The sequence below is a fragment of the Rana temporaria genome, chromosome 1 (assembly GCF_905171775.1).
Source record: "Rana temporaria chromosome 1, aRanTem1.1, whole genome shotgun sequence".
In the NCBI taxonomy this organism is placed as follows: domain Eukaryota; kingdom Metazoa; phylum Chordata; class Amphibia; order Anura; family Ranidae; genus Rana; species Rana temporaria.
In genome coordinates, this window is record NC_053489.1 from 395,699,627 (window position 1) to 395,718,015 (window position 18,389).

Genomic DNA, 18,389 nt, shown 5'->3' on the forward strand with positions numbered 1-18,389 from the left:
AAAAGAAGGAAGGACAGAATTCACACATGGTAATACAATTCTTAAAATGGCCTAAAACATACAACATACACAACCCTGCTATCTATCTGCCCATTCTCCGCAGTGTTTTATAGCAGGTGGGTCCAGAAGAAATCCTGTATATAGGAGAAAAAAAATACAAGAAAGCATACAGGATGTACAATATACTCTCTAATATTTACAACCTCTGAGGCCGGGATCGAGACTGCACGCTCAAGCCTGAACGCAAAGTCTCCTCCCCCAAAGAGCTCAAAACTGTAAGTGCTGTGGAAGATACTCTATGCAAGAATTATCAAACTTAAACTTCAACAGTATGACCCTACAAAGAACGGTGCAGAACACTGCCCCTAGCGGTGAGTGCGCTGGTACTGCAACAGTCACAAATGCAAAGGTGCAGAAATAGCAGCAAAGGGAAGTGAATACAAAAATAGTTCTTTCTCTTGGTGGAATGTTCCAAAGCTGCTCAAAGAAAGTTGGCAAAGTCCCCACTCTAACTGACTGATCCCAAACCCCTCCCAAGAGTTCTGCACAACAGTTTTTGGTTCTGGAGAAGTAGGGGGGAAGGGGAAACTGGGAAGAAGATTTAAAAGGAGTGGGGGGCATACTTGTCCGTAACTTCTGTAAGGTAAACCGGCCATGCAAGGTCTGCATGATCTTACTTATAATAGCAAGGGTCAGGCAGCCAAACAGTGTCTCCTCTTGAAGTAGTAGATTGCACAGCAAAAACCTGGTCCTCTTTTCCGGGGGAATTCACCACGACCCGATCCCGGTAGACGTGGCGGCCCCAGCTCCAATCTCGGTAGCAATAGCCGAATCTTGTATTCAAATAGGGCACCCATGAATCGGCACCCTCTAGGACGTGGGGTACCTTTAAATGCGCCCAAATAGCCTCTCGGCACCAGGCTTCCCTCTTCTGGTCAATTTGGTAAAGGAGAGGGGGCGACACATATGGGTATTCATACCCGTATTCAGCAGCAACTTTTTGATCCACCACACACTGTAAGTGGGCCAGTCTAGGCAGAGTGCATGGATCCCCACGTCCCGGTAACACCAAAGCGCCAGGTGCTCTCCTCAAAGTAGGGATAGCTAGGGGCACTGAGGTGGTGAGCATAGCGACAGACACGAGACTTGACTCACCGCCTCTCCAGGTCAAGCGCGGGGCCTCCACGGGCGGCTGTTGTGACCCATTCGGTGCGCTCGGATCGGAGCGGTTCTCCCTCAGAACATCGTCGGAGGTGCTGGGTTCCTTGGAGCCTTGCGACTCTGGGGGACTGTTACGGTCATCAATAGCAGGGTCGTCTGGTGGTAGGTCAAAGTCTGTTAAACGCCATTCTTCGGCCGACAGGACAGCCGATCCCAGATTGGGATTTTCTCAACAGGTCCAGGAACCCAGTGAAGCACTGGGGTCCCCTTTTACCTCCGGATGAGGTTCGAAGCAGTTTGCAGCTTTGGCCAGGTGGGCCGCGCCGGCGGGGTCCATGGATGCGCGTACCCTGAAGGTGGATACCGCACCTGGAATGGTGACCCCTGCGAAGATTTCTTAACACATGACCCCTGTCACAGATATACTCTCCCCCAGCATGCCCCGCGAGGGGAAAAACTCCTCCAATTGGCTGCTGGGGAAAACTCGCTCTGCCAGAACCCCTCTGGTGCCAACTGCCGGCCAGGGGTGGTGTTGCACCCCTGGACCACAGACTGACCCAGTGGACATTTCTGGAATGACAGAAGTCCCAAAATTTAAACAAACCATGAATGGGAGCAAGGTAACTCTCCCATTCCCCATTAACTTTAGTGTAGCGCCCATGCTGAAAGCAGAGGGGCGCTACATACTCCCCCCACTTGAAATGACACTGTCCCCAGTGTCCAAAAGCATTCGAGCCTGGATGCTGACCTGATACCTGCTAAAAAAAAGGAAAAAAGGAGGAAAAGAAGGAAGGACAGAATTCACACATGGTAATACAATTCTTAAAATGGCCTAAAACATACAACATACACAACCCTGCTATCTATCTGCCCATTCTCTGCAGTGTTTTATAGCAGGTGGGTCCAGAAGAAATCCTGTATATAGGAGAAAAAAAAACACAAGAAAGCATACAGGATGTACAATATACTCTCTAATATTTACAACCTCTGAGGCCGGGATCGAGACTGCACGCTCAAGCCTGAACGCAAAGTCTCCTCCCCCAAAGAGCTCTAAACTGTAAGTGCTGTGGAAGATACTCTATGCAAGAATTATCAAACTTCAACTTCAACAGTATAACCCTACAAAGAACGGTGCAGAACACTGCCCCTATCGGTCAGTGCGCTGGTACTGCAACAGTCACAAATGCAAAGGTGCAGAAATAGCAGCAAAGGGAAGTGAATACAAAAATAGTTCTTTCTCTTGGTGGAATGTTCCAAAGCTGCTCAAAGAAAGTTGGCAAAGTCCCCACTCTAACTGACTGATCCCAAACCCCTCCCAAGAGTTCTGCACAACAGTTTGTGGTTCTGGAGAAGTAGGGGGGAAGGGGAAACTGGGAAGAAGATTTAAATGGAGTGGGGGGCATACTTGTCCGTAACTTCTGTAAGGTAAACCGGCCATGCAAGGTCTGCATGATCTTACTTATAATAGCAAGGGTCAGGCAGCCAAACAGTGTCTCCTCTTTAAGTAGTAGATTGCACAGCAAAGACCTGGTCCTCTTTTCCGGGGGAATTTACCACGACCCGATCCCGGTAGACGTGGCGGCCCCAGCTCCAATCTCGGTAGCAATAGCCGAATCTTGTATTCAAATAGGGCACCCATGAATCGGCACCCTCTAGGACGTGGGGTACCTTTAAATGCGCCTAGATAGCCTCTCGGCACCAGGCTTTCCTCTCCTGGTCAATTTGGTAAAGGAGAGGGGGCGGCACATATGGGTATTCATACCCGTATTCAGCAGCAACTTTTTGATCCACCACACACTGTAAGTGGGCCAGTCTAGGCAGAGTGCATGGATCCCCACGTCCCGGTAACACCAAAGCGCCAGGTGCTCTCCTCAAAGTAGGGCTAGCTAGGGGTACTGAGGTGGTGAGCATAGCGACAGACACGAGACTTGACTCACCAACTCTCCAGGTCAAGCGCGGGGCCTCCACGGGCGGCTGTTGTGACCCATTCGGTGCGCTCGGATCGGAGCGGTTCTCCCTCAGAACATCGTCGGAGGTGCTGGGTTGCTTGGAGCCTAGCGACTCTGGGGGACTGTTACGGTCATCAATAGCAGGGTCGTCTGGTGGTAGGTCAAAGTCTGTTAAACGCTATTCTTCGGCCTACTGGACAGCCGATCGCAGATTGGGATTTTCTCAACAGGTCCAGGAACCCAGTGAAGCACTGGGGTCCCCTTTTACCTCCGGATGAGGTTCGAAGCAGTTTGCAGCTTTGGCCAGGTGGGCCGCGCCGGCGGGGTCCATGGATGTGCGTACCCTGAAGGTGGATATCGCACCTGGAACGGGGACCCCACAAAGATTTCTTAACACATGACCCCTGTCACAGATATACTCTCCCCCAGCATGCCCCGCGAGGGAAAAACTCCTCCAATTGGCTGCTGACGTGAACGTAACCTACGCCCAGCCCCATTCACGTACAACTTACGTAAACAACGTAAAATCCGACGGCTGTTCCGTCGTCCATACCATTGCATGGGATGCGCCTCCTATAGGTGGAATAACTTTACGCCGGACGTACGTACGTAAACGGCGTATACTACTGCGACGGACGCAAGTACGTTCGTGAATCGGCGTATCTCGGTCATTTGCATATTCAACTTGTAAATCAATGGAAGCGCCCCTTGCGGCCAGCGTAAATATGCACCTAAGATACGACGGCGTAGGAAACTTACGTTGGTCGTATGAAGCCAAAATTCAGGTGTATCTTAATAGCAGAATCAGGCGCATAGATACGACGGTGCATCCCTGCACTTACAAGGTTATACATTGAGGCCCGGATTCAGATAGCACTTACGACGGCGTATCACTTACGCCGGACCACATACGTTACGCCGCCTTAACTTAGGGCGCAAGTTCTTTCTGAATACGGATCTTGCGCCCTAATTTACGGCGGCGTAACGTATCTGAGATACGTTACGCCCGCCGATAGATACACTATAATATATACTATAATATATACATTTTTTATTTATTTTAATTACATACTGTCACCCTAGCAGTACAGTATCACCATAGTGACACTGTACTACTCTGTGGGGGTGGCCATGATTTTCTATGCTGTGACTGCTTTTACAGCTCTTAGGGCTATAAAAGCAATAATTTCCCACTCTCCCTGGTAGCATTCCTGCAGCCATTGAGAAATACTGTGGTCACATCTATCACAAGGTACAAGTGATCTCTGTGACCAATCACATATATCCACAGCGATCAGTATTCCATTGTGTCCGATGGATGCAGAGTGATGTACAGATATGTCCATCTGCATCAGCGCTCTTCCCATCTGGCCATTTAATGCATAAGAAGTTAGAGGGTATATACTGTATATGGTTATTTTTTTAAATTATATAATAATTTATGCATTGTATTTAATCTGAATGCTTTTGAAGCTATTAAACGTACTTTGTGGAGATCATCACACATTTACTTTCTTGAATTATGTGACACATTTTCAATATGCCCTGTAAGTAGGTAATGCTGTGCCACACACTTCACTGAGTCTCCCCTATGAACTACAGGGGTGCTGAGAATAGGAGTTTTAGGAGGTGGACTCAGTAGATAAATCTCTACATGCAGGCAGCAAGGTACTGTGGGATATGTAGTCCTTAGAAGTTTAAAGTAAACAACAGAGGAGACACTGCAAAGAATACAGGAAATTCAGTAGGTTGTGGAAATAGATGACCAGCAGACAGGCAGCTTTTACAACATGAAAGAATATTTGGATTATCAAATATAACTGATTGTATTATCATTGCAATGTTGATGTTATAAAATGACCATAGATTTTTGTTAAACACTTCCAATGCCTTTTTTAGATTTTGCACAGGGTAGATTTTTGAGCCCTAAAACAACATCTTCCCTCCCTCCCAAAGACACAGACACTAACTGCAGTTTGTGGTGCTTGGAATTCAATTTACACTAGACATTGCCATCAATTAACACTTTACAAGCTGTCAACATAAATAAAATGTTTGAAAGCAACATTTTTTTAATTTAGTATTTCTTTATTGTAATTTAGGGATATTACAATGTTACAAGTTGGCAAAGCCTTAAACAATGTGCTTGCATAAATATTGCTTGTTGCAGAGAACAATTAGTCATAGACCTAGCAAATATGACAATGAGCGTATGGCATGTTGACACAAAATAAGAATGTATAGTGACTTTACAGTGTAGGAAGAGGGAGGGTAGAAAAGTAAATAAAGGGGGTGGGGGGAATGAACAAACAAGTGATCCAAATTATACAGTTGACATTAACGACTTCAATACCAGACACGTTCACCCCCTTAATGTCCAGGCCAATTTTCAGATTTCGGTGCTGTCCCATTTTGAATGACAATTGGATGGTCATACAACACTGTACCCAAATAAAAATTTTATTATTTTTTGAGACAAATATTTCTTTCTTTTGGTGGTATTTAATCACCAGTGGGTTTTTATTTTTTGCTAAACAAACAAAAAAAGACTGTCAATTTTGGAAAAAAAGGTAATTTTTCTTCTTCACTAATGTGCACTGATGGACACTGATGATGCTGCACTGATGGGTACTGATGAGGCTGCACTGATGAGCACTAATAAGCTGCATTGATGGGCGCTGATGAGGAGTAGGGATGAGCTTTATGTTCGAGTTGAACATAAGTTTGACTCAAACATTGCCTGTTTGCCCGTTCGGCGAACAGAGAACAATTTGGGGTGTTTGCAGCAAATTCGAAAAGCCATGGAACACCTTTTAAAAGTCTATAGGAGAAATCAAAAATGCTAATTTTAAAGGTTAATATGCAAGTTAATATGCAAGTTATTGTCGGGTATGCAAATTAGCTGTTTACGGCGATCCACGAAGGTACGCGCGTTCGTCGCATTCTCTTACGTCGTCGCTAGTCGGTTTTTCCCGTCGCAATCTTAACCCTGCTATTTCATGGCTTAGATTAAGACCAGCCATGTTAAAGTATGGCCGTCGTTCCCGCGTCGAATTTAATTTTTTTTTTTGTGTAAGATGTCCGGGAATACGAAAGTACGTTACGCACGTCGCCGTTCAAAAAACACGTTGGGGCGATGTAATTTTGCGCAAAGCACGGTGGGAAATTTTCACACGGAGCATGCGCAGAACGTTCGGGCGCAGGAGCGCGCCTAATTTAAATGGTACACGCCCCATTTGAATTAGGCGGGCTTGCGCCGGATGGCTTTACGCTACACCGCCGTAAGTTTACACGCAACTGCTTGGTGAATCAGGCACTTGCGCTGAAAAGTTGCGGCGGTGTAACGTAAATGAGTTACGTTACGCCGCAGCGCAGGTACATGAATCTGGCCCCATAGTTGTCAGGGTTGAGTTCACCTGCTGGAGGCACTGCGGTTCACTTTGCAAATGGCTGCAGTTCCAGTGTCTACCTGCAGGTGTCTCCCAGAAGCCAGCAGGTGTCTCCCAGAAGCCAGCAGGTTCTGATCAGCCACACCTGGCTCCAGCTGGCAGGTGGATATTTAACCACTTCCTTACTGGGCACTTAAACCCCCTTCCTGCCCAGAGGACTTTTTGCGATTCGGCACTGCGTCGCTTTTACTGACAATTGCGCCGTCGTGCGACGTGGCTCCCAAACAAAATTGACATCCTTTTTTTCCCACAAATAGAGCTTTCTTTTGGTGGTATTTGATCACCTCTGCGGTTTTTATTTTTTGCGCTATAAACAAAAATAGAGCGACAATTTAAAAAAAAATAAAATACATTTTTACTTGTTGCTGTAATAAATAGCTAAATTTTTTTTAAAAAAACATTTTTTATCCTCAGTCTAGGCCGATACGTATTCTACATATTTTTAGTAAAAAAAAAAAAAAAAATCCCAATAAGCGACTGGTTTGCGCAAAAGTTATAGCGCCTACAAAATAAGGGACAGAATTATTATTTTTTATTATTTTTTTTTTTACTAGAAATAGCAGCGATCTGCGATTTTTATTGCGACTGCGACATTATGGCGAACACATCGGACACGTTTTACACATTTTTGGCACCATTCACATTTATACTGCAATCAGTGCTATAAATATGCACTAATTACTGTATAAATGTGACTGGCATTGAAGGGGTTAACACTAGGGGGTGAGGAAGGGGTTAAATGTGTACCCTGCATAGTGTTCTAACTGTGTGGGAAGGGGGGTGACTGGGGGGGTGACCGATCTGTGTCTCTATGTACAAGAGACACAGATCCGTCTCCTCTCTCCCCTGACAGCACCGCTGTCTGTGAGAGCCGGCAATGAAAAATGATCTCATATGTAAACATATGAGATCATCTCTCATTGGCCGCACAGATCGCCTAGGAAACGGCCGCTCTGATTGGCCGTTCACGGCGATCTGTGATTGGCTGTGTCCAAGGGACACGGCCAGTACAGAAGTTCCCCGCTGCGCGCTCGGGAGCGCGCGCGGGGAACGCGGAAAGGGGCGGACGTCAAATGACGGCGCCCCAGAGATGTAGAACCACCCTGCGGCCGTATATAGTCGTACGGCCGTCGGGAAGTGGTTAAGGCTGCTCCTCCCTTCCCCCAGGGCGTCACTATCCTGTCTGATTGCCTCCTTGCTGCCAGATTGTGCCTGATAACCTTCCCTTGTCCTGATCCATCCTGCACCCTTCTGCCTTGTTCCATGCTCTTGTTCCCAGTCGTGTCCCCAGTCATGTCCCCTTCCTTGCATCCCTGTTGCCTTTGTGTCTTATGTTGTAGATATTGTATATAGTTAGCAGTTAGGTTCATTAGTTATTTTTGTTCTTGTTTGTTGGAGTGGTTTATGTTCTCACCGATTGCTGTGTATGTTTATTGGTGTGTGTTCACTGTAAATAAATATCACTTTAATGATAAATACTTTGTTTGGTCTCATTTCCTCTGTGTAGCTACGTATCTGGTCACCTTAGCCGCTGATCCTGACAATAGTGGGGTGCCTTGTGTGTAGATGAAAAAGCTGATGTCCATGCAGATTCATTGAAGGTTTTGCCCAATTCTGTTTCCAATTTATGCATGGTGTTGGTTTTAAAGGTATCCTTACTCCCATTTAATATGTTATAAAATATAGAGATGATTCATGATGTCATTAAGAAATTTGTATATAGGGGTGACAATTTTCATGATTGAAGGAAGGGCAGGGTCAGAGAGAAAGTTACTACGTATGTAAACACAGGAAGTAGTCCAAGTGTGCTTGTTTTTATTTAGCATGCAGTAACTCAAAGGATTTGATATAGTTGGAAGGTATTGAAATTAGCATTTTTTGATGCTGCCTTTGCTATAGCAATTGATTATGCCTTTTGTCAGTAGCTTACTTTTATCTACATTTCCTGTTTCTTTCCTTATTTAATCGTGTTTTTTTTCCTTTACAGTGTATTTTGGGATTTGTACTGTGCAGCACCTGATAGGCGAGAGACCTGTGAACACTCTAGTGAAGCCAAGGCTTTCCATGACTACGTAAGTCAAGTCTTTACTACTTACACTGTTCTTGTTGAGTTTTACAAGCTGTGCTGCTTGAGTGATCTATCTTGCTTTAAATTGAACTGAATGTATAAACACAAGGATAACAGTAGGCAACCTGTTTACTGAAAAAGTAATTACTCACTTAGAAGAAGATCAGTTTGTTGAATGCAATAGAGTTATTAGTGTCTAATATTTGCATAAGTGTTTCTGTATACATAAAGTATCAGAACTAAGTGAGGTGTACTCGTATATATTTTGGATATGTATAGACACTTTATTTTCACGCTAAAAGCGATTACAAAAAAATTACGAATATTTTTTCCTTGTTTATTGTAGCATATTTCCATTTGGTATTTATTTCCGCCACCTTAACCATATTTTACTGATCTTTTATGAGACTCTGGTTGAACATAGAGAAACAGCTGGAATGGCTTAAAAAAAAGAAAGAAAAAAAAAAGAAAAGAAACCACACCATGAGCCTAGGAAAGCCTGTTGCGTGCAGCTATTGTACTTGGCTGTGGTACATTTATGTATGATTCAGGCTGTACAGATACTCTAGTGGGCAGACTGTGGGCTTTCAGTTTAATTGGGGCCTTAGTGGTCAGAAAATATGTTCCTGATGGAAGCTTGTTTAAAAAGTATAAAGACAATCTCCATGCATTTTGTCAACTTCTCCTCTGCTAGATGTAGACATCAGTGTGAAAGGCTGCACTCTACATAAAGAAAGTGAATAATTTATAAGATGTTAAGGTTCTACTATTTGTGGCTTTTCTTTGTGTTTCTCGGTCCAGTGTTATCTATGCAGATTTCAGATTTTTTTTTCATAATACTGCACAAATACTTTACTGTGCTTTTCTGTAGAAACACAAGATTGACATTCAGGACTGCACTTATACAATTTGCTGTCTTGGGCATATTGACTGTTTGCACATTGCTTTCAAGGCCATCCATACTGGTACATGGTGTTATTTGTGACATTATGCATTATGAACCAGTACCTGGCCACCCTGTGTTTCAACTCAGAGATTAATCATACATTCAGCTGAGTTCTACTGTTATGCATATTAGGAACGCACATTTGTATGTTTATGCTAATAGTGATGTATTTAAAAAGCATGGTCACACATGCCATCAGAATGACTTTGCCCTAATTTATACAGCTTCAAGGATCAGCTTGCATTGTAAACATTTATTCATCTGCAATGAATATTTACTGTATTGTTGTAAGTGTTTCTGCATCTGTTGTCGCAGTTTTTGAAGTTGATGGAAGATATTATTTTTTTGAATGCGGTATCCTCCTTCAAAATGTGTTCATATGTGTATTGAAATTGAAAACCCCAGATTTTTATGAGAACATCTTATTAACATGTTACAAGATATACTGTATTTATTGGCATATAACACTCACTTTTTTATCCTGAAAATAGAGGGTAAACTGTGCCTGCGTGTTATACATAGGGGGCTGTGGAAAGTTTTTTTCCTGAACCCTCCCTCTTAAAGATAGGGTGCGTGTTATACACCTATGTGTGTTATACGCCGAAAAATACGGTAATTATACAATTGTATCAGTCAGTGCTATACCATATTATCGATGGCACATTGTTAAGCCCTGTACACACGATCGGTTTGTCTGATGAATCCATTTGGTTTCTATCGGTGAAAAAAAATAGAACCTGTTTTAAAATATTCCTATGGAGAAAAAAAGCGATTGTCTGTGTGGAAGTCCATCGGTCAAAAATCCACGCATACTCAGAATCAAGTCGACACATGCTCAGAAGCATTGAACTTCATTTTTCTCAGCACGTCGTAGTGTTTTACGTCACAGCGTTTGGACACGGTCGGATTTTTGACCGATGGTGTGTAGGCAAGACTGTTGAAAGTCAGCTTCATCGGATATCCGACGAAAAAATCCATCGGATTTGATTCCATCAGATATCCGATCGTGTGTACAGGGCTTTAGTCTACCTGCCTAAGCTTTGTGTGGTTATTGTTTCTCATATTGCTCTTTTTACCACCTGTTTGAAGTGTGTCTATACCCTAAAGATTTTATTTGTTTGATTTAATTTTGGATAGTGTAGGAGATTGTAAAACCCCTATTAGTTTTTGTCTGTGTCCTATTGGGGGAGATTTTCCTACACTTCCTATTCTGGAGAAACAGGAAGTGAGAGGAAGTCTCTCTAAAGTGAGGGAAATGCTTGCTTTGATTGTTGTTTTTGGAACAGTCTGACCAAAAAAATGGCTATAGATACAGTTTTCAACTATTTTGTTCTTTGTATTGTGACTTAAAATTGAGATTTTCAAAAAAGTAATAAAAATTCATAAAATGTAAAAAAAAAAGCCTGATATCCTATGGAATGAACTGTCCGCGGGTTATTACAATTTCTGACATTTTTTAAATAAAGTAAATGTTTCTGGTGTTATTTTTCATAAGCTGGTACAGATATTGTTTTTGAATATTTAAATCATTTGTCAAGTTAATATACTGTTAAATAGAGTATTCTAAATGAATGCAGATGTTTGCTTTAGTCTGACTGTTCTAATATTGTGTTTTCAACAGTTTTCTGACTACTTTATACAGTATACATAGTATACATAGCCTTTTTATTCGATACAGGACCCAACAATACAGAGATTTTGTGCATGTTCATTATAAACCCCAAACACAAGTTTCCCTAAACCTGTTGCAGTTGTTAACCTGGCTGTTTATTTTTATTTTTTGTATTTTATTGCATTTTATTTTGCTACATGTGCAAGTACACCCTTTATCTGCCCCATTGCCACTTGACCACTTGCACTTACTAGGGTAAATACAGTAAATATAAGACAAAGGACAGTTTGTTACATTGTTTATAAAGATGCAAGTTAAAGAGATCAAAAGTAACATTGGATATATTCTGTTTTATTCTTTTGAAGGTCAAAGGATTGAGCTTTGAACTTCATATGATGTCAGTTACAACAAACCGACTAGTAAAAAATGATTTGTATGTAATAAAACTTGCAGGGCTGATCCTAGGCAGTTGCATGGGGTGCAGTGCACCCAGGCGCCACAGAGGTGGGGGCACTGAAGCGCCAGAGTGCTCTCCTCCCTCCTCCTCTCCTTGTCCGTATCCAGCGGTACTAGTATTAGTAAAATGGCCACGTCCATGTTTTAGCGCCAGAAATATTTCTTCACCCAGGCAACTGTGACCCGAGGATTGGCCCTGAAAACTTGTCCTTAGTATCTTCAATTTAACCTAATTAGCCCTAATTAACTCTTTACTTGTCTCTACCTAACAAGTATTTTCCCTATATTTTTTTCTATTTTTCTTAAATAAACTTACTTTTAATTTATTTTGTTCTTTAATCTAATTTAATTATGGTTGCATTAAAAAAAAGAAAAAAAAAAGGTTTGGTTCATTATAAATAACTTTTCAGTGCTGTATACCAGAATCATCATTTAGCAAATGTTTTGAACTGGAAGAAAAAAGGAATAGAATGTATGCTTTTTATCCACTATATATATATATATATATATATATATATATATATATATATATATATATATATATATATATATATATATATATATATATATATATATATATATATATATATATATATATCATTTTTTTTTAAACTAGCACTCATCAAATTTAAAAGAGGTTTTTTTTTTTGTTATGGATTGCAGGATTGGATTTAGTCAACAAATGTTTCTAAAAACTTTCAAGCATGTCTGGTACTTTTTAACAAAAATTAAGACTTTAATCACTTATGATTGTTCGTCATTGCTTTTTTCACAGGCCTCTATATAAGCTAATTAGTGCTAAAAATTATCAAAACAGTTACATCGCTAGCAAAAAGCATGCATAAACCTTATATAATCAATTGCTGTCTATGCAAAAAAATAAGGATACACTAAATTTACCTATTAAGGGACTGAGAAATTATATTTAATTGTTGCGCTGGGCAGTCTTTCCAAAAACAAAGCATGCAGATGATAAAGGAGTAAGCAAACCTTTACTGAAATCACAATTATCCTTACAGCCTACCCTCAGACCTAAAGTAATCCATTCTCCCACACCCCAAATGCATAATTATCTTCTACTCCTAGCAATCTTCCCATCTTTCAACCAAACTATTTGGCAAAATGGGTACTGGTAATTTTCTGTCTCAAGTGTGAGGCCCCATACACACGAGAGAATTTATCCGCGGATACGGTCCAGCGGACCGTTTCCACGGATAAATCCTCTCAAAGATTTCCGCAGATTTCTATGCGATGGAGTGTACTCACCATCGCATTGAAATCCGCGCGGAAATCCTCTGGCGATGACGTGTCGCTCCGTCGCCGCGATTATGACGCGGCGACGGGCGCGACGCTGTCATATAAGGAATTCCACGCATGCGTCAAATCATTACGACGCGTGCGGGGAATCCCTTTGGACGGATGGATCCGGTGAGTCTGTACAGACGAGCGGATCCATCCGTTGGGATGGACTTCAGCAGATGGATTTGTTGAGCATGTCAGCAAATATTCATCTGCTGGAAATCCATCCCAGGGGAGATTTATCCGCGGATAAAGATCCGCTGGCGTGTACACACCATAGGATCTATCCGCTGAAACCCATTTGCTGGGATTTATCTGCGGATGGATTCTATGGTGTGTATGGGGCCTGAGGATAGTGACTTAGGATGTGGTAACTTGCAAAAATTGTAATGGGAGAAATACAGACGCTGCCAATGCTGTACGCTTACTGAAAATGCTATCTGCCTGGCTGATTCAGTACTTTTTATTGCTTACCCCGAAAAAGCATGCATATCACAGAAGTTAGAGTCAAGTGCAAACTTCTAATCTGCATATTTCCAAAAGCATTGGATCGGTATGACATTTGGGGAACTATTTTGTTAGTACAGGCTTTAATTAAGCTGGTTAAAGTTCTAAGCCTAGGATCATCAAGTATAAATCTGGCCTTGTGCATAGAATCTGGAAGTAGATTTGTCGGTTGGCCATGCTTCTTAAGATTACTTTTGAGTTTCACCAGTGTACAGTAAGTCATGCAGCAGTGACCTGTACACATCTGTGTGAGTATCTTTTAAGTAAATATACATAGTAGGTGAGATTAAAAAAAGACACAAGTCCATCAAGTCCAACTTATGTGTGTGATTATATGTCAGTATTACATTGTATATCCCTGTATGTTGCAGTCATTCAGGTGCTTATCTAATGTTTTTTTGAAACTATCAATGCCCCCCGCCCGCTGAGACCACCGCCTGTGGAAGGGAATTCTACCAGATGAAAATAGAAAAAAGAAAGCCTAAACTAATAAACTAAAATAGCCATACATCTTATGCCGCGTACACACGATAATTTTTCGGCTGTTGTTTTTAAAAACGTCATTTAAAATGATTGTGTGTGGGCTACACATCGTTTTTCAGTTTCTGAAAAACGACAAAAAAAAATTCGAAGATGCTGCATTTTTTAACGTCGTTTTAATTTTTTTTTCGGGTTGTAAAAAATGATCGTGTGTGGGCTTAAACAACGTTTTAAACCCGCGCATGCTCAGAAGCAAGTTATGAGATGGGAGCGCTCGTTCTGGTAAAACTACCGTTCATAATGGAGTAAGCACATTCATCACGCTGTAACAGACAAAAAAGTGTGAATCGTCTTTTACTAACAAGGAATCAGCTAAAGCAGCCCAAAGGCGAATAAAACTTCCCCTTTAGAGTGCCGTTGTACGTGTTGTACGTCACCGCGCTTTGTTCATAATTTTTTTTAAACGATGGTGTGTGGGCAATGGCATTTTTAATGATGAAGTTGGAAAAACTTTGTTTTTTGGACATGCTGAAAAACGATGTTTTCTTTCATGCCGAAAAATGATCGTGTGTACGCGGCATAAGAATTGATCAGCTGCAACATAATATATTTTTGCCTTTGGGGTTAATACTGCCTTGATGTTATCAGGACTAAATTTAAAACATATGCCAGCAGGTGTAGTGTGTGTTTTTTTTTTTTTTTTTCATGTGCTTTCTAGTTTCTTCTTCCCTGATATTGAAAAATATTTTTACAGAGCTAAGCCTATTAGGCTCAAGTTGAAATTTGCAAACACAAGTGAATAAGTCTGGTCAGTTACTCACCCCTGCCGTCCCCCTCCTTCTGAATGTCTCTGTACAAAGCTTTGGTCATAGACAGTTTGAAAGAAAGAAGAAACAGCTTTGCTCACCTAGAAGATCCATAGAGCTCTGGAAATCCTTTGTCACAGGTTCGCTCTGAAATATAGAAAATAGATATAAATAAACTAAAAAACAGCATCTACAGATATATTCACAAATCAAAATAAAGTCATTATTTCAGTTTTGTGCATTTTTTTTTAAATGATATAAAGTGGATTTTTATTGAAAATAGTTTAGATTATTACCGACACAAACACCCTAATGCAAAAAACTTTATTGTACACAACTATTAAATCAAAAACACATTCCTGAGACTACATATTAGCTCATAAAGTATGCATGGTATAGTTGTAGAATCAAGCACATAGAGATGTAAGCAAAAGCAAAATAGCAGTTAGTACCCACTTGTAAATGAACAAATAATATGTTTTGATCATTGTGTGACAATTCACAATTCATAAATGTGAGTATTGCTTTCATAATGATAGCCATCATGTTAGTAAAGCATATAATTCACAGCATGAAGAGCAATATAGATGTACAGTAGCTGAAAAAAGCATTGAACATAAATCCCAACAGAATTATTTGTTAAATTTTATCATACTGTATATTAGCCATGTAATAAAATGTCATGAATGTGGTACCCCTCCGTGGCTAAAAGAAACCTAAGGACCATCTATGTATTTATCCATGTAATTTAATAAATTATCCATTCCATTAATAAATTAAGTCTCCCATGAGGCTAGATGTAGTAATAATTAATAAGCCACCATAGCTACAGATACTTTACACTTGAATATATTGTAAGAGCACCACAATTGTACTTGTAATATCAAGCAGAGGAATTTTCAAAGATGAAGGTGCCAACTTGAATACACTTGTAAATCTAGGAGGAGATAGTCTTGCACTATTGGGCTATGAAAAGGCAATGGCCCAGATTCACAAAGAAATTACGCCGGCGCATCTATTGATACGCCGCGTAATTTCTACGATGCCCCGTCGTATCTTTGTTTTGTATCCATAAAACAAGATACGACTGAATGTGGGCTCGATCCGACTGGCGTACGTCTTAGTACGCCGTCGGATCTTAGGTGCATATTTACGCTGGCCGCTAGGTGGCGCTTCCGTTGATTTTCCACGTAGAGTATGCAAATGAGCTAGATACGGCGATCCACAAACGTACGTCCCCCCGGCGCATTTTTTTACGTCGTTTACGTAAGGCTTTTTTCGGCGTAACGTTACCCCTGCTCTATGGGTCGTACGCAATGTTAAGTATGGACGTCGGGCCAGCGCCGAATTTCCGTCATTTACGTCGTTTGTGTAAAACGTTTGCGAATAGGGCTTTGCGTAAATTACGTTCACGTCGAAAGCATTGACTATTTGCGACGTGATTTCGAGCATGGGATACCCCCACGGACGGCGCATGCCCCGTTCAAAATAAACGTCATTTACATGGGGTCAAGATGAATTACCATAAAACACGCCCACATCTTATCCATTTGAATTGCGAGCCCTTACGTCCACACAGTTACACTACACCGCCGTAACTTACGGCGCAATTTTTTTGTGGATGCGGAAAATACACTGTAAGTTACGGCGGCGTAGTGTATCTTTGTGGATCCGGGCCAATGTTTTTAAATATACTATAAGTGCAGATGTATTAGTACTTCACTTATTACTAAAATGGTCAAAGCCAAAAGTCCTTAACAGCACAAGGGAAGAGAATACCAGGTAGCTAAAGGCTGTCCCTAGACATGTGCAGTTTGTTTTGTTCCGAATTAATGTTTCTTTTTAGTTATTCAGAGATTCAAATATATCCAAACGCCCGAATTACATTATAAACAAAGTTTACCAAATGCTCAGAATAACTAAATTAAATTTGTCCGAATTTACGAAATTCAAATTGAAATAAAAATCGAAGTTTACATCAAATTCCAGACTGTGTGCAGATAATTCCGAATCGATCGAAATAAAAAGGTTATATTTTTTTGTGGTTCAAATGCGGCAAAGTAAACAAACAAAAGAAAAATCTTCATCAAATGATTCCAATGACTCTTTAAATCACCTTTGGCTTAACAAAAACAGCATTATTTCTAAATGGTATACCAATAGGTACCGATAGGTATACCATTTCGAAATAATGCTGTTTTTGTTAAGCCAAAGGTGATTTAAAGAGTCATTGGAATCATTTGATGAAGATTTTTCTTTTGTTTGTTTACTTTGCCGCATTTGAACCACAAAATGAAAAGGTTATATTTTTTGATCGATTCGGAATTTATCGATTTAAACATTTTAAATCGAAAAAAATCAGTAAAGTCAAAGAAAATTCGAAAAATCACAAATACGAATTCCGAATACGAATCCCAAATATGAATTGAACAAATCAACCGAATTTAACTAAACAAAATTACTGGATTAATGAATCTCATTTTTCCATCATGTACATGTCTAGCTGCCCCCACGCTGTGTTTTGTCACCAATCCTGGCAACTTTTTTAAGCGGAAGTAAAATTGACACAAAAAAAAGTACAAAACAAAAACATGTTAAAATATTAATGGTTTTTAAAAAAAGGAATACAAAAATAGCAGAAAAATAATAGCTCAAGGGAAAAGGGTTGGAAGGAGTTAATTAGGACTGATATAACTGCTACACATGCATTTTGTAATTATTAATTTTTAGTGCACATGATCTTTCCATTCCAACCTGCAGCCAGCTACAGTGTTCTTTAAATGAAAAGAAAAATCAAATATTGCTGTAACTTGGCAGCTGCGAGCATTCTGTAAAGTGTATGTCATTTGGTACTTATGCAATTGGTTCACTGCTATTTTCAGCAATTTTGTTTAACACTGTGACTTATTATTTGACTATAGGAGACAGAGAACTCCACCAACACACACACACACACACACACACACACACACACACACAAACAAACACACACTCAGAATGCAAGCAAGAAGTGAGTTGAATACACATACAAGTTTCAGACAAATGCTAGGAAGAAGATGGACTGTGCAACAAGGTTTCTAAAATCCTTGAAATATTTATAACAGATACAGAAAGGATTGATTTTTCTTTCTCCACACTTTAAAATGCATGAGTCAGAGTTAATCTGATAAGGTAATTTCCTTTAGTTGCATTTGAAGACAATATTTACAGTCTAAATATCAGCTTTGGGAGTATGCCCAGTAGCCATCACTATCCATCTATAATTTTCACTAACCATATTTAAATTTCCCCATTAACATGTATGCTGTTAGTACTTACCAATGTCAGTGAGAACAATAAACTACTCTATGGTCTAAAATCTGACCAATAAGCTATAAATTACATGTTGATTTGTGCCTTTGTTATAGAAAACAAAAGTTTAATCTGAGCTCTACATAGGAGGCCATGTGCCTTATGTATTAGCTGGAGGAGTCATGAAAGAAAATCAGTGCTCTTCAAGTTGCTGGTGCAATAAGGAGAAGAAGTAAACTAGCTTTCACCTATCAATCAAAATTTACATGGAATCACTTGTGTTTATATGTTCCTGTATTACTAAAACTGAAAAGTGTTGCCACCAATGCAGACAAATCCTGAATCTTAATCTATGTTTGTAGGGA

The 18,389-nt window shown here is 40.5% G+C and overlaps 1 protein-coding gene across 3 annotated transcripts in view; it reads left to right on the plus strand.

Annotated features, from left to right (window-relative positions):
• The window catches only part of SSBP4 (single stranded DNA binding protein 4), a 613,000-nt gene that overhangs the window by 199,940 nt on the left and 394,671 nt on the right, over positions 1–18,389 (plus strand). For all 3 annotated transcript variants that reach the window (XM_040322775.1, XM_040322767.1, XM_040322783.1), the window contains one exon: positions 8,547–8,631. In XM_040322775.1, coding sequence (XP_040178709.1) covers positions 8,547–8,631 — 85 coding nt within the window. The remainder of the gene's footprint in view (positions 1–8,546; positions 8,632–18,389) is intronic.